The following is a 16,016-nucleotide window of genomic DNA, read 5'->3' on the forward strand; positions in this document are numbered from 1 at the left end:
AGGTGTTTACACATCACTGCGATTAATGCTTAGGATTGAATTGCCCAGAAACCCCAAACCCATTTGTGCTGCTCACCTACAAGAGATGACTCACAGACAGGGGGGAAAGTGTTCTTGAACCAGATCTTCAGATTGAAGTTAATGGAAATATGCTCATTTACATCAGCTGAGTTTTTGGCCTTTACATTGTAGGGGGATGATGTCTCATAAAGGACTAAAAGTTGCCAAGTATCACACATGCTCTAAAGAGCAGCTTACAAAAACATGTTGGATGAAATGCACAAAAGGCCATGTGCTGGCCCTCTGCTCAGGAGTGAACTCCACCCTCTGTGAATTAGCAAAGGCCACAACTCCATAACAACAACAGTAACTTTGTAGTTGTAGGTAGGTTTCCATTCACAGGGGCAGAGTTAAGGTTGTTTGCATGTTGGAAAGTGGAAACGCTTCCATATGTTAATGTGAGTGAGTTTGGAGCCAAGATTGGAGTGATAATAGTTTTCTGTTAACCTCCACTTGTGATTTCTTTGTTTAATGTTTGTTTTTATGACGTGTATAATTGTGTGTCTAGTTTTGAATTCCAGGTGGCACCATTAATGATAAACTAACTAGGTCTTTTTGTGGAGGATGACAACAATATGCATTTCCCTGAAATCTTTCATTATGGTCACTGTGGAAATTCAAACAGTGGTATTCTGCTCCACGTTTGACCACAGTTCCTGGATAGTCTGATGTTCTTACAGTATTCAGCAGTGAAATAGTAAATAATGTTTAAGTTTAAATCAACATTATTAAGCTTCAGAGTTAAAATCTCTTTGTGCTGTGTAGGGAAGGCCACACTTCTTAAAATAGTGCTCTGGTTTGTGTGTGTCTTGGTCAGATATTGCTGGTGCAGGTCACATGGAGAACACTAGCTAAACACTAGAGACCTTTTTCGAATTCTGATGTTTGGGGCCCTCCAGAGAGGAAATAGAGTGTACCGCTCTGAGTACTGGCTCAATCTATCCCTTGCCTTTGATCCCCAGGTACCATACAAACATTACCAACTTATTGTGTCTTTTTATATCTATATAAATGCTAAGCATATTCTTTTCTGTGTGTACAGCTGGAGATAAATGTTTTCACCAGCCACTCACATGCAGCCACCTCTTGAGTGGAAAGCATTAACTGTAATCTGTTTAGCATATAACTATAAGCATTGGGCAAGAGAGAATATACCCACCCATATCACTGAGTATTACAGGGATTCTGGGGAGCCCTAAATTAGAGCTTCCCCATCCAGGGGCTATTGCTGCTGCAGCAACCTAGAGTATGGAGGATTCAAGCCACCTTTGTCCCTTCTCCCCCTGCAATGTCCCTTCTGTGCTCTGCCTCTTGGCAGTCATTTCTACATTAATTATAATATACTTAATTAGACTCTCACCCTTGTTCCTTTAAAGAAGTTATAGTAAAATGCTGGTGATTGTAGAGATACATAACACTTCTCCTGTGCGCCAGAATAAGTTCTGTGGACATATTCTGTGCCACAGGGACAGCAGTTCTGGGTACCTAATTCCTGGGGAATTCTGCGCCACTCTGCACATGCAGAATTCATGTCCCCCACAGATTTATTTGCTTTCCCGAAAAAAATGATTTTCTGATGGGGAAGCAAAGGGAAGTCGCAAAAGCAGCCACTTGACTCTCCGCAACAGTGTGAGCATGTCATTTCAGGCACCCAGAGCAGCCAGCGGAGAGGTAAATCACTGCAGGGGGCAGGGCTGGGGACTCCCCGGCCAGTGGCTCCTACCCTGCACTGGCTCAGCTGTTAGTCTCAGCTGGGCTGGTGGTGGGGAGGACAGGACTTCCTTTTCCCCTGCAAGGAGCAGCTGAGGCCAGCGCTGGGTCAGACCCACCCTCAGAAACTTACTCCAGTTGCAGGAAGCTCCGCACTCCCCTCCCACCCACTTCCTGCCCCCATCACTCCTCAACTGTGGCGGGAGGGATCACGGTACAGGAAATCTCTCCCCCATCCACCCAACCCCCGTGCATCCAGACATCCCCCCACCAAGCCCCATCTCCCCAACCCCAGAATCCCCACACCATGCTGAGCCTCACCCATCCATCCAGAGATATACACACACCTGCCAGGATTTATCCCCCTGCATCTGGACCTTCACCCCTGCACCTGGACCACCCCAATGAGCCCCCCTGCACCCAGACCATCACCCCACTGAACCCCACTGCTCTAGCACCTGGACCCCTCCACTGAGTCCCTCAAACAGATACTCCCACCTGAGCCCTATTCCTCTACATCCAGATCCCCACTCCCTGCTGATCTCTAACCACCTTCATCTGGTCCCCCCTGCAAAGTCTCAGTGCCCCTGCACCTGGAACCTCCCATCAAGCCCCTATGCATTCATATGCCTCCTGCACCCACACCCCCCACTGAGCCACCTGCACTCATATTGCCCCATACCTGGATCCCCCCCATGCTAAACCCCTTCACACTTGGAATCGTGCCAGACTGAGCTGCCTCCCCACACTTGGTGTGCCTGGCATAGAGTTGCCTGGTGTCCAGTTTTCGACCGGAACACCCAAAAAGGGACTCTGGTAGCTCCGGTCAGGCCTTTACAAGTCTGGTGTAAGATAGGCTCCCCACCTAGCTCCATGAGGCTCCCCGGAAGCAGCAACAACATGTCCCTCAGCTCCTAGGCAGAGGTGCGGCCATGGGGGCTGCCTCCGCCCTGAGTGCTGGCTCCACAGCTCCCATTGGCCAGGAACCGCAGCCAATGGGAGCTGCGGGGGCAGCACTTGGCAGCATGCAGAGCTGCCTGGCTGCCCCTGCACCTCAGAGCTAGGGAGCTGCCCAAGGTAAGCACTACCTCGAGCCTGCACCTCTCATCTCCTTCTGTTCCCCAACCCCCTGCCCCAGCTCAGAACCCTCTCCCATACCTCGAACCCCTCAGCCCCAGCCCAGGGCCCCCTTCTGCACCCCCAACTCCTCATCCCAGACCCCTCCCCAGAACCCACACCCCCAGCTGAAGCCCTCAATCCCCTGCACCTCAACCCTCTGCCTCACCCCGTACCTCGTCGCTTCCTCACTCGCCTCCTCCCGTACCCCGAACCCTTCATTTTTGGCCCCACGCCCAGCCCAGAGCCAGTATCCCCTTCCACACCCCAGCCACCTGTCCCAGCCTGGAGCCCCCTCCCATACTCTGAACCCCTGATTTTTGGCCCCAGCCCAGAGTCCGCACCCTCAGCCAAAGCCCTCACACCCTCCCACATCCCAACCCCCTGCCCCAACCAGGTGAAAATGAGAAAGTGAGGGTGGAGGAGAGTGAGCGACAGAGGAAGGGGAGCTGGAATGAGTGGGAGGTGGGGCCTCAGAGAAGGGGCGGGATGGGCAAAGCCTCATGGAAGGGGCGGGGCGGGGCAAGCATGTTCAGTTTTGTGCAATTAGAAAGTTGGCAACCCTAGCCTTGCATGAAGGGACAGGGCCCTGGGGACCCCTGCGCTATCTCAGGGTCAGGTGCAGTCTCATTGCCGAATCCCTATCCCAGGGCATGGGCTACAGGGTGATCGCCCATCTCTGTGCAGGTAGTGGCCTGTGCTCCCCACTGCCATGTTGGAGCCTCCACATTTACTTATTGACAAATAAAATTTACAGAATTTTAAAATATTTTGCTCAGATTTTTTTTTTGTGCAGAATCTCCTCAGGATTAAATACAGGGAGTTGTTAATGTTGTAAGAATAGTCAGAGACCACAGCTCAAACATCAAAAGTTGTTAATTGTTTGAAGCCTGCATGATTTTAACATTCAGTGAGTAGTAGATATATTTTGGCTCCTCTTTTCTGTTGGCCATTTGGGGAGCTGGCATGTAATAATAATAGTAGGGTGGGATATATTGATTTTGTTTTCAGGCTGTTTTTAAGGAGCAGGTTAGCTTTTGTATATGTAGAATATATGGGTAGTTCAGTAGGGTTTTTATATATTTAAAACTTTGCTAAATATTGTTTGGAAAGTTGTGAAGAGGCTAGACTTTGTGGAATGTATAAACACACACAAAATATAGTTTGTGAGGTGCATTCAGAGTCTTTGGCACTAAATGTAACATTAGTATGGTGTATTTTTCCAGCCTATTTGACAGCTAGTTGCAAAAAGCTGATGAAATGTGAAAAATCTAAGATGAGGAAGCCTCAGGAATCCTTGAACAAGTTGACTTTCTGAATAGACAGTACTTGTGACCCTGCTTTGATTCCCAGGGATCCAGCTTCTATACAGCAGTAGTGTGATAAATGAAAGCTCTGAATGTTTACCAGCTAACAATTAGGCCTCGTAAGCACCAAATACCATTTTAATTCTGTGCATTGAACCTTAGCTAAATACATTTCCAGTTGGGGATGGATGGCAACAGCTTCCTTTGCCGGCCTAATAATTGTCACTGTAATTGTAAAAACGGAGTCTTTGCAGTTGGTTTGAATAGGAGGCAGCAGCTGCATTCTCAGGTGATGAATTCATTGTTCTGAGTGGTGCTGTGCTCATTCCTGTGTTTCAGAATTTCCTTAATGCTGGTGCTTTTGTAGCACACAAAAAGTCTTAGGTTGTAATGAAAACTGGGCCACCTCTAAATCCTTAGATTGTGGAAACAGGTCTATGCAGCTTAGCTTTGAAATGAATTGACTAGAGGAGATTTATCTTACTACAAATAACAGGACACACCTGCAGCTACATGAGAGCCTGTCACCTGGCCTTCCTCTCGGAGTTGGGAATGTGTCATATAAATGACTTTGTGGAGGTGGAGGTGAAAAGAGATGAAACATCCATGTCATTCACTTTGACTTGTTAAAACTTATCTATTCAGAAACACAGAGATCTTAAAGTCAGGGGGACCCATGGGGTTGGGGTTTATAATAAACAGCATCCTGTATGTACCATACACGCTAATCCAAGACAAAAGGGCAAAGTGCTCCAGTCATAAGCAAAATATATAATGAGAAAGGAGGAAAAGAAATGTGCTGTGAGAAAAATACTTTGTGTCCAAATGGGAATGTCGGTCATAACTCATATTTATATTGAGCCTTCTCTTGTGTTGCCATCCGAGTGCTAAAAGGCTTTTGTTTGGACATGAATTTTTTACACTTCATCTGCCACTAATTAAAAATAATAATAAAAATGTTAATAGTGCAGTTGCGCTACCTTCTCACATTCCCCTCCTTCGGATGTGACCTTTTACCAGCTGCGAATAGGTGAGATATCACCCCTAGAGTAAACTAGTACCATACCCACATCGGTTCCTGATGCAGATGGGATGGAGGTGGAATAGTCATTTAGAATACTTAAAATGCAGATGTTTCACGTTATCTCTAATTCTCAACTCCAAATTCCTCTCCTGGCTCTTGGGTGACATTCACCACCATAGCTGTGGTGTTTTATTAAGCTGCATGTGTGACATTTTATTTAAATTATGTTTAGTTTTTTTATTCTGATGTAAATCTAATAAGCCTGTATAAAACGCTAGGTGCCCTGACATCTAAGATTTGCATATATGCAAATTAGCTCATACACACCCCCTCATACCTGTATTTCTATATGTATGAGCTACTTTGTGTTCTTGTAAATTATTTGAAGACTTCCAAATCCTGCTGCCCCAAGCAGAGGCAGGGCCAGGATGTGTAGCTGCATAGAACTTGGCCTCTGTCATTGAGCTAGATGAGATGAGAGGGAGTCTGGTGGCCTGCTAATGTACATGAACGGGTGAGTGCTAGCAGGTGCCTGAGATGTGCAGATGGGTGGGAACTGGATGGTGCTTGTGACTGGTGGTTGATTGAGTGCTGAAAAATGTCGAAGGATGCTTGATAGATGGTGGAGTCGAGGGAGTCTGGAATTGCTGATGGGCATCTGAGGAGCTCAGTGTAAAGCTGGTGACTTAGGGTAGGTCTACACATACAGTGGCGTGTACAGTACAGACACTGCGTGCCCAGCTAGCACAGGTATAGATAGCAGTGTGTACAGCAAGGCACATGTCTGATGCCTAGGACATATACACTACATGGCTCTCTTCGTGCCCATGCAGGGCCTCCTATATATTGTTGAGCTTCTGGGAGGTCTTCGTGCCTTGAACATTGTTGATAAGAACGCTGAGGCTTGGCTTGACCGGTTTGAATAGGGCCTCCTCTTCTGTTACACTGCTGTTTTTAGCAGTGTAGTGCTAGAGCCTTTCCTCTCTGCAGTGAAAGACTCCAGAAGTGGAGAAAGGCTCCGGCAGGGGAGAAGCAGTGAGTAAAGGCCTTCCACTGAGGTGGGTAGCTCCACACCACAGTGCGTGTGGATGTAGCCTGCTTTTCACTGTGGCATGTGTTACACACTACTACCTGTGTAGCCAAGAGTAGGCAAGGTCTTAGTGAGGGTGCTGGTAGGAAGGCTGTTGTCTGGAGGGCTGTTTGTGGGGAGCTGGAAAATAAACTGGGGGCTGAACGGCTTTGTGAGGTTTATTTTGAATGTGTAAGTGGGACTTGTGGTATATGGGACTTTTGCTGGCTCTCTGCATGGGACTGAATGTCATTCATAGAATCATAGAATCTCAGGGTTGGAAGGGACCTCAGGAGGTCAACTAGTCCAACTCCCTGCTCAGAGCAGGACCAGTCCCCAACTAAATTATCCCAGCCAGGGCTGTGTCAGGCCTGACCTTAAAAACCTCTAAGGAAGGAGATTCCACCACCTCCCTAGGTAACCCATCCCAGTGCTTCACCACCCTCCTAGTGAAAAAGATTTTCCTAATATCCAACCTAAACCTCCCCCACTGCAACTTGAGACCATTACTCGTTCACTTAGGATCAATCATAGTGCTCTTAGGACTTGGGTGAAATAGCAGCCAGTAACAACCCCTTAGACTTCAGTGAGGTTACTCCTGACTAGCCCCATAGTAAGAGGAGAACAGGGATGTATCAGACCAACATCTCACATTTTTATATGTGACTTGACTCTTTAGCACCATCCTTGCCCTGAGGTTGTTAATGCTCCAGGTCTGAACTGTCGGGTTCAGTGACAGAAGTTCCCAGAAGTTTGGGTGGCAGAGCAGCGGGAGTGGATCTGAGCTTATCGCTACTCTTAGGGTGGCACTCTGTGTAAATACTGGTGTCAGTATAAAAAGCGCTTGTGCTGTTCTGTAACACACCATTGGGGACAGTGATCAGTGATGTGCTTCCTCCATGGGACAAAGACACTAAATAATGTCCCTTGTTCACTGCCGCTGCAGGTAGCGTAAGGATATCTGCTGGGACTCAGTTGATGTATGAAGTTACATAATATTTTCAAGTAGGAGATGCGCAAATGTCCTTCCAGGAGGTGCAGTGACACTTAGCAACCAAAATGCTTGAGTTCCCGTCGCAGCGCAGACTAACCAACAACTAATGAGCAAAGAAAGTTACTCTGTATTCAGAACACTTTGTTTGACTTCCAGCTTTAAAAAAAAAAAAGCAATGCAGACCAAATCCTGTGCTCCTAAAATATCAGAGGGGTAGCCGTGTTAGTCTGAATCTGTAAAAGCAGCAAAGAATCCTGTGGCACCTTATAAACTAACAGACGTATTGGAGCATGAGCTTTCGTGGGTATGCATCCGACGAAGTGGGTATTCACCCGCGAAAGCTCATGCTCCAAAACATCTGTTAGTCTATAAGGTGCCACAGGATTCTTTGCTGCTTTGTGCTCCTAAAGTCGCTTGGGAAAGGCTTAACTGATCTATGCCAAACTTACAAAAACTGTCCTGAATTTATTCTCTTTTCCCCTCTCTTTTCACAACAAGCTAATTAATTACCAGCGCATTGTGCCCAGCTCTCCAAGTGTGAATAATTCCATGACTGAGAGTGTGACATGACTGTGGGCCAGACTCTCCTTCTCACCCAGGGGATGGGAAGACCATAACGTACTTAGACTTTGGCTCCAGAGACTCCGGCTGAGGCCCAGAATGTAGAGAAGATGGCCAGTTACCATTTTTACTCACTTTCATTTATTCTAAATATTTAAGTTGGTTAAAAATAATCACATCCTTAAAGATGAGGGGCCAACTCCATCCCTTAGGTGTAAGCAGAGACCATCCCACTGACTTCAGTGAAGTGGCAGCCACTTGCCCTGGGGTCGAATGTGGCCCATTCGTGTTTGGTGTCCCATGGAACATAAGTGAAATTGGGCCTGCCGGTGTGAAATAGTGGGGGAAGCCACATTTGGAGTCATTGTTCTGTCATTGTTAGGGGCTCAGATAGCATAGTGATGGGCATAGCCTTAGCAACAACTCCATGGCCTCTCTCAGGCTTCTGCTCTGATGGATAGTGCTGCTGGAACACTTTTCCCTGTTCTTGGATCTTTGAAGGTGGGGGACATTCTGTCATTATATTCTCTAGTTGCTGTCATGCTTTAGTGGGTGAGAGTGGGATGACTTAAGCCCCATTTATCATTGGTTATATTTGGTGTGGGGGAGGGCAGGATTCTTACTACTTCTTCTCCTGGTCTGCTTCCATGACCCCATCACTGTAGTATCTCCTCAGTGGGCCCAAGGGCTCTAGGGAATTGTGCCACTTTGGTTTCCCATTGCTCTCCACTTCCAGCTTACACTTGGGAAAATCCTGCTTTAGGAAGCTCTTCTCCTCAGGGTATAGTCCCCTTGCTACCTCCCTGCTTTTAGCTCATTCTCTGGCAGAGGGAACTGCTTGGGCAATATCATGATGGGAGGGGCTGATGGTGTGTGGTCCCACTAGTTATTGATCCAAACCTGCACCCTTTAACGCAAGCAAAACTCCCAGTGGAGCCATTGGGGATCCTGGGAGCCAGGTAAATCAGCAGGAACTTTGCCGCAGTAGAATCTGTGTAAGAGCTTCAGGGTCTGGCCTGTTCTTCATAGGGCAGCACGTCGATCCCCCTCCTCTGTTCATGGTACTGATCACACTCCATCCTCCTTTTCAGGTACGACAGCTTTGGCCGCCTGACCAACGTCACCTTCCCCACAGGCCAAGTCAGCAGTTTCCGCAGCGATACCGACAGCTCAGTGCACGTCCAGGTAGAAACCTCCAGCAAGGATGACGTTACCATAACAACCAATCTGTCTGCATCAGGTGCCTTCTACACCCTCCTGCAAGGTGAGCCCGGTGACTGCTCCTACCCCACGTTCAGCTGCACGCCATGGATTACACAGCAGAAAGCAGACATCTTAATTATCCCAGCACCAGAAAAACCTTCCACCCAGCACCCTGCAACATGCTGGTGCACACCCACTCGCACCCACTTAACAAAGCAATAGGAAACATTACCGGGCTCGCTGTCAGTTCTGCAGCTGTTTTCCACTTGGTTCTCGGTTGCCTAGCTGGGCAATGCTATACTCCCTCGTCATTAGCATTATTATTCAAACCAAGGGGCTAGCTAAACCTGACTGCTCCTCTGGCAGACCCTGTTACTTCACTATTTTAATGGCTTCCCACTTAAAGAGTCACTGTATCCCCTGCCAGAGTAGGTTTCAATTAAGGAAGCTGCGTATTGGGGATTGTCATTCTTTGTGCAGTTTGCACTGAGCACCCTCCAGGGAAATGTTCAGTACACGGTCCCTGCCCCCGAGAGCCTGTGTAAGAAGTGGAGGGGGGCAACAGGAAGGAGGAGTGAGTCATGAGGGGATGTGTGCAAGGTGATAAGTTAGCACAGTCCTTGTTGCATGTGCTGGGCCAGATCCGCAGCTGGTGTAAATCGGCACAGCTCTGCTGACTTTGCTCAGAGGGACAGGAGGGAGGGGTAAGGTTAGGAAAGTAGGAGGCGGAAGAAAGAGGTGGCAAGGCAAAGGAGTAGAGAGAGAAGGAAGGATGAAGTGGGGCACTGTGGTGGGAGCAGAAGTTACACTCCTGAAGCTTAGCCCTGCTCCCTGGGGGTCAGGGCCATGCTCAGTCTTGGTCCCTGGGGGCTAGCAAGCCCTCTGCATTCCCCACTCCCCGCTGAAGGGCCAGCAGGCTCTGTCTCTACTCCGTGAACTCCTGGTCTGTGCCCAGTGAAGATGCTTGTGGTCAAATACAAGTTTTCACCTTTGTATGGAAAGAAATGTCTCCATCAGACCCAGTCAGCCCAGGAGTCATGTGTATGCTGGTTCCTTAAAAAACAGATCTCCGGGTGGTTAATTTCCTCTTTTTTCTATAAAGGTAAACTCCTGTATAGGTAACAGCTTCCTGTGCCTGTGAACACCTTCCCTGGCCACTGAGAAAGCAGTCTGGGGCTCAGGCCTCATCAGGCTGTACCTTACTTTGCCCTAGGGCATAGCTGGTGTGCAGTGACTTTTCCTTGTGTACTACAGAGCACAAACCAACTGAAACCCTGACTAGCTCGGCCAAAAATCCATGCATTAAGATGCCTGGCAAATACTCAGATGTGAGGTTGGCTTCACCTCAGGAACCTAATTAAGCAACAGAACTCGCTGTTGGGTGCTCTTTAGTGAGATAATTGACTGCGATGTGATTTATGCCTCCCGAGCCAAAGGCCAATAAACTGCCCAATAAATCTCACTGTGGCATCCCCCAGCAACACGGGACAAGCAGGACAAAAGGCCATTTTTATTAGTTTGAAATGACAGTGTTTTTAGTTCACAGAACGGATTGAGCGGGGAAATGAGCTTTTCCCAAATGAAGTGAACTTTCTGGTACGTTAGCTTTCTTGCAGAGTCTGAAGGGTGTGTGCAGTCCCATCAGGAACAAATCCCAGTTAGTCGTGTTTGCAAGGACCACCTACAGAGCAATTCTAGGCCAGGGCACAGTTGGGCAGCCTACTTTAAAAGATGCAACAATACTTTTCCCTGGCTCAGCAAGAACTGGCTTTCTGCCAGGGGACAGAAAAGAGGCTTCAGGAAGAAATTATTAGAGAGAACTAGTCTGCACGTTGGCCCATAAACCAAGCGCGTTAGCCTGTCAGATGCCTACACACTCAGCTAACTCACAGCGTGGAGTGAGATTATACGGTAGAGGTGGTGTTATGCCTTCGGCCCAGGTGTCTCCCAGCTAGAGAGCACAGAAAATTCCAAAACAGCTAGTGCTCAGAGGGGGAACCACACGTTCCAAGGCAGCAGGACAGTGATAGAGAGAGCAGCACAGGGGTTGCCGAACAGAGTTTCTGGAGTATGCTGTGTGCAGATCAATCAGCGCTTGGCTGAGGAGCAGCAGCAATTTACTGTTTGCCACTGCACAATCGTGGCTCTGAGGGTTTTAAGACTGTCTCTCCTTCTCAGTAGTTGTTCAGGAGAGAACATATGATACTGACAGAACTCTTAGCATGAGCCCTGGTGCAGAGCTTCATGATAGCCCCAAACTCATCAAGAAACCCAGACTGAGCTCTGAGCAGACTCAGGCTGAACCAAACGCAAAACTGGGCTGATATATGGTTTGATGCAGGACTCAGTATGACACTGAGCAGAACCAAAACTCACACTGAGACTGGCATAAAACCCTACTCACAAAGACAGCTGGATTTCACAAAGCTCCAGGGAAAAGCTCTCTTGCTAGCTCTAGGGGAGTCTCCATCAGGGTAAATTGTGGAGGTAGAAGGTCCAGAGTTTTATTCCCCGGGCTGTGTGCTACTGATGACCATGCTCTTGGGATTGGATGCACCAGTGGATGCTGCTAATGTGGTGCAGAGCAAACATACAGTGTCCTGAGATTCCCATGGACAGCATCCCCATCTGTGCAGCATAAAGCTGCCTGAGGCAGCTCTCTCACTCCCTGCACCAGAACCCCCCATCCTGGTGAGGAGGAGGGGGGATATTGGATGTGAGGAGGGCAGAGGAGCAGAGTGAGTCTCTGCTATGCCTGATTCTCCATTGGTATAAGTTAAATTTGCTATGTTGCAGCTCCTATGCCAAGTCTGGGCAACTGAGAATCAGGGAGCCCTGACCAGTCCCCTGACAGGCCTACCTCTCCAGTGCCCTTGGGGTCTCAAGGTGTCGGTGTCTACGGGCCAGATCCAGAGCCTGTTGAAGGTCAATGGCTTTAACTGTGCCATTTGGATATTCAAAGGGCTTTGGATCTGCAGTCCTGGATCACTGCAGTATTGGATACGCACTGGTAAACTCCAGTGTCACTGCAGTAATCGTGTCAGTCTGTCGCTTAGTTATCTGCATGCATTTGGCATATCTGGTTCAGCTGAGATCATTGGAAACCTCCATTTGGCTACAGAGGGCACTGGATCAGGCCCATAATGAAAGAAACCAGCCAGCTTTAGGCTTCCTCTCCTAACTGTATCCAGTTGTGCCATTTGCCAATATATCCTAGCCTGAGGAGAGATGATAATTTTGCTCTGACCTGATTTCCCCTCGAGTTGCAGGAGAGCAGCTAGTGAACAAATGTAACTTGCTTCAAAATGGAAAAACAGTTTTCATGAATTTTTTAAGGGATTTTTGTATTCACAATTAGGTATTTACAGCAGCCAGGGAAACAGAGATGGTAGCGTTCCCCAGCCTTCGAAGGAGCTGCAGAGCTGGCGTGCGCTGCATAATGGGTTTTAAACACTGCTTTCCCACTGAGTGGAGCCCACAGCCTCCAAAGGCTTCTCTGCTAGGTGCTTGGAAACTCCAAATTTTGACTGATGGTGGTTCTGCTTGGTTTTCTCCTGGCAGAGCCTGGGGAGGGAAGGCAGGAATATTGCCCTTCCCTTCACTTCTGAACTGATGGGGTTTGAGTCATGAAATCTCCTAAGATCCCTTTCAGGATCTACTGGAGGCCATATGGAAGCCCTGTGCCTGTGCACTCGCCTGACCCACAGTTCCCACAGCAACTGTTCGTCCCTCAGAATCCTCTTTCAGGGTAGCCAGGAACATGTCATTGGGAAAGCAGTTAGCACTGAGTTACAGTGAGAATTCCCACCACTTGGGGTGGAGGAACAAGGCTGAAGAGAGCAGCTGGCTCCACTTGCAGAACCTGGTCTCCACCCAAGCGGGTTATAAGACTTAATATAAACAGATATATTTTCAATAATGACATATCTATGTACAGATAAATAGAGACAGATGTTTCAGAATTTTTTTAGGATGTAAAGTTATGAACAGTGGACACGCATGAGCTTCAGAAGGGATAGAATTCAGGACCTTCAGCAGCAAAATCCCATCCGCCCTCTATGTGAGCTAAAGGAGTAACTCTGTTAGCTGAGAGAGTAGCAGGCTTTTATCCTTGCTGCGGCCAGCCCCTACAGAGAGACCTAAACACACATATTATGCCAGAGTATTACACACTATTCCTCTGTAGTCTTGTTTAACCCACATAACAGTTTTTGTGCAAGTGTGTGCAGTCCACAAAGTGAAACTTTCTCTAGACTTGAAAGAGAAATGGACAATTCCCAAACAGACATTAATGGTGAACAGTGAAGGTGAATGTTAAAAGTCATAAAAAAGCTTGGCAATAACTCAGGTAAGGAAAATGATTAAATATGGGTTTCTGTCATCTATCACTGACTTGAGCCCATCTCTTATCTTTCTCCAGACCAAGTCCGAAACAGCTACTACATCGGTGCCGATGGCTCTCTCAGGCTGATGCTTGCTAATGGCATGGAGGTAGCACTGCAGACCGAACCCCACCTGCTGGCTGGCACTGTGAACCCAACCGTGGGAAAGAGGAACGTGACCCTGCCTATCGACAATGGCCTCAATCTGGTTGAGTGGAGGCAGCGGAAGGAGCAAGCTAGAGGGCAGGTTACCGTCTTTGGACGCAGGCTGAGGGTGAGCAACAGGCAGTGTGGACGACACTTGATTTTATCTTTCAGGCATACTCAATCTCATGGTAGAGAGGAGCAGGGCCCAGTTGCAATGAATATAATGGGGATTTTTTCTTGAGCCTGGAAGATGGACAGACCCTGCAGTTCTATCTGTATCCCTAGCTGAGACAGCCTATATTGCATCTCCCTATGTCCTGGCTGAGCTGTCATGGATGACACTGCAAGTTCCCCTGCAGGTCCTGAGTATTATAGGAAATGCCACACATCCAAACCATACATAACGGGCACGTTAAGTTTACAGATGAGAACGCAGGTGCACAAAGCTGCACGTGTCTTTCCTGTTGCACTAGTCACTTGGATTGAACATAAGTCTGAGGAAGGGCAGTTTGTAAACCTCATTGTTCATTCAACGTGCTATCTCTGAAAATCTTCCTATTTCCTTAAATTTGCCACTCTGCTGACTGCATTGAGGAGCTAAGTCTATAGGATGCTGGGAACATGCATTTGCGCGCCTATGGAGAATGCCATGCACACCAGAAGCCCATCTTCTAACTCTTGTTCTCCCTTTCCGGAGGGGCGCAGAATTTCTGTGCTTGTGAATGACATGTTTGGAAAACACAGCTTTGCACAGAACAGTGTGCTAGTTAGAGCCTCTTAGAGATCTACCCCAATAAGCCTGTAATTCCATTGCTGATGAAGCTGTAATAATAATATTGACTGCCCAGCCGTATGAGCTGCCACTCCTGGAGTCGAGGGCTCTGAGGAGCTCAGGGGTAGTGCTCAGCACTTGGCAGGATCAGACCTTCTGAGAGTGATGCTCAGTGTTGGTTAGTGTCACTTGAGAGCTGGGATTCGAGCAGTTATTTCTGCACACTTAGGCTAGACAGTAAATAATAACGTCCAGAGTCTCAGAATATAAATGTTCTGCTCCTTGCTTCTCTTCCTCCCCTCTTTCCTGCTCTGTGCCCCTTGCCACTCCTGGGTCATTTCTACTCTTCACTCAAATGAACACACACTTGTTGTGCACTCTACCTGTATAACCTCAGCCACTCCTGACCTCGTTCTCCAACATGAACATTACCACAGACGGTTCACTTTCCTTCATTACCAAGAGAGAAAATTTTTGCAAGCAGAAGTCACTGGGAGCTGGGCATGTGCATCTGAACCCCCCTCATCAGAAGCTGCTTTTGTGTATGTGGATCAGTTGGCCCAAATTTTCTTTTTCCATATAATACAGAATGAAATTACCAAACAAGCTGTATTCTAAAGGATAGACAGGCTTGCTAAACCTGCAGCTGTGTAAAAGCCTTTTAGGGTTCAAAGCAGCTTTCACTGATTACTTCCCCATCCTGGCTAATATCCATTGATGGACCTATCCTCCATGAACTTATCTTTTTGTTATGCTCTCTCCTTTTGGCATAGAGCATCTTCACCAGACATGCTGCAACGGTGCTGCTGCATCGGTACAGCTGGGCTGCTGCAGCGCTGTATACGTAGACACCCCCTAAATCTCTGCTTCCCTCCTTCTGTTTTCTTCCTTTGTTCATGAAAGGCCGACAAGTGAGAGAGGAAAGTGTGTGGCTGGTGGATCTGTTGGAGGGGTAGGGGGCGGGAAATGTGACACAAACGTGTTTGCTGCCATCACCTTGATTGCCCTGCTTTGTACATTCCATCCCTGTCGTCTACCTGTTGTCTGTCTGATCTACTTAGATGGAAGCGCTTGGGGGTAGGGATTGTCTATTACTCTGTAAAGTGTCCAGCTCAACAGAGCCCCCTTCTTAGTTGGTCCCTTGGTGCTACCATAATAAACATAATTAATAAATAATATGTTGATCCACGAGCCATAACAGACAGCATATTGAGGGTGCAGGCTGCATAGTGCAACAGTAGGCACAGACGAGTTGATCTACCTCTTTGTAAGCCTGTGGAAGGAAGTGGTAAGGAATCTATCCACTGGGGATCCTATATATTCTGGCTTTGCACAGAGGAGAGGATTTGGCCCTTAACACGTGCTAATTTTCAGCTTCACTGATCCACTGCGTGTAACAGTGTTTGTCAGCCTTCTTTGTAGTTCCAGCTTTGCTGACCTGACTGTTTGCTGCATCAGTCTGCAGCCCTTGCAGCACACTTTTATCTCTACATGTCCTGCATAGACTTGATGAAAGCTTCCATGCTCTAATTGGCCCTATCAACGCAACAGATTGATGGCCTTGCTGGTTGGCTAGCTGCAAATTCCACTCCGCCAATAACAAACGGCAGTGCGCAGGCTCCGTCCCAAATTGGAGTGTTAGCCAGAACACTGCTCCTGATAATGTAGCTC

General features: G+C 47.8%; 1 protein-coding gene across 7 annotated transcripts in view; it reads left to right on the top strand.

The window, feature by feature from the left end:
- Positions 1-16,016, top strand: part of TENM4 (teneurin transmembrane protein 4) — a 1,003,172-nt gene that overhangs the window by 963,713 nt on the left and 23,443 nt on the right. For all 7 annotated transcript variants that reach the window (XM_050940297.1, XM_050940246.1, XM_050940262.1 and 4 more), the window contains 2 exons: positions 8,933-9,105; positions 13,465-13,700. In XM_050940297.1, coding sequence (XP_050796254.1) covers positions 8,933-9,105; positions 13,465-13,700 — 409 coding nt within the window. The remainder of the gene's footprint in view (positions 1-8,932; positions 9,106-13,464; positions 13,701-16,016) is intronic.

Source organism: Gopherus flavomarginatus, chromosome 1 (genome assembly GCF_025201925.1).
Source record: "Gopherus flavomarginatus isolate rGopFla2 chromosome 1, rGopFla2.mat.asm, whole genome shotgun sequence".
NCBI lineage: Eukaryota > Metazoa > Chordata > Testudines > Testudinidae > Gopherus > Gopherus flavomarginatus.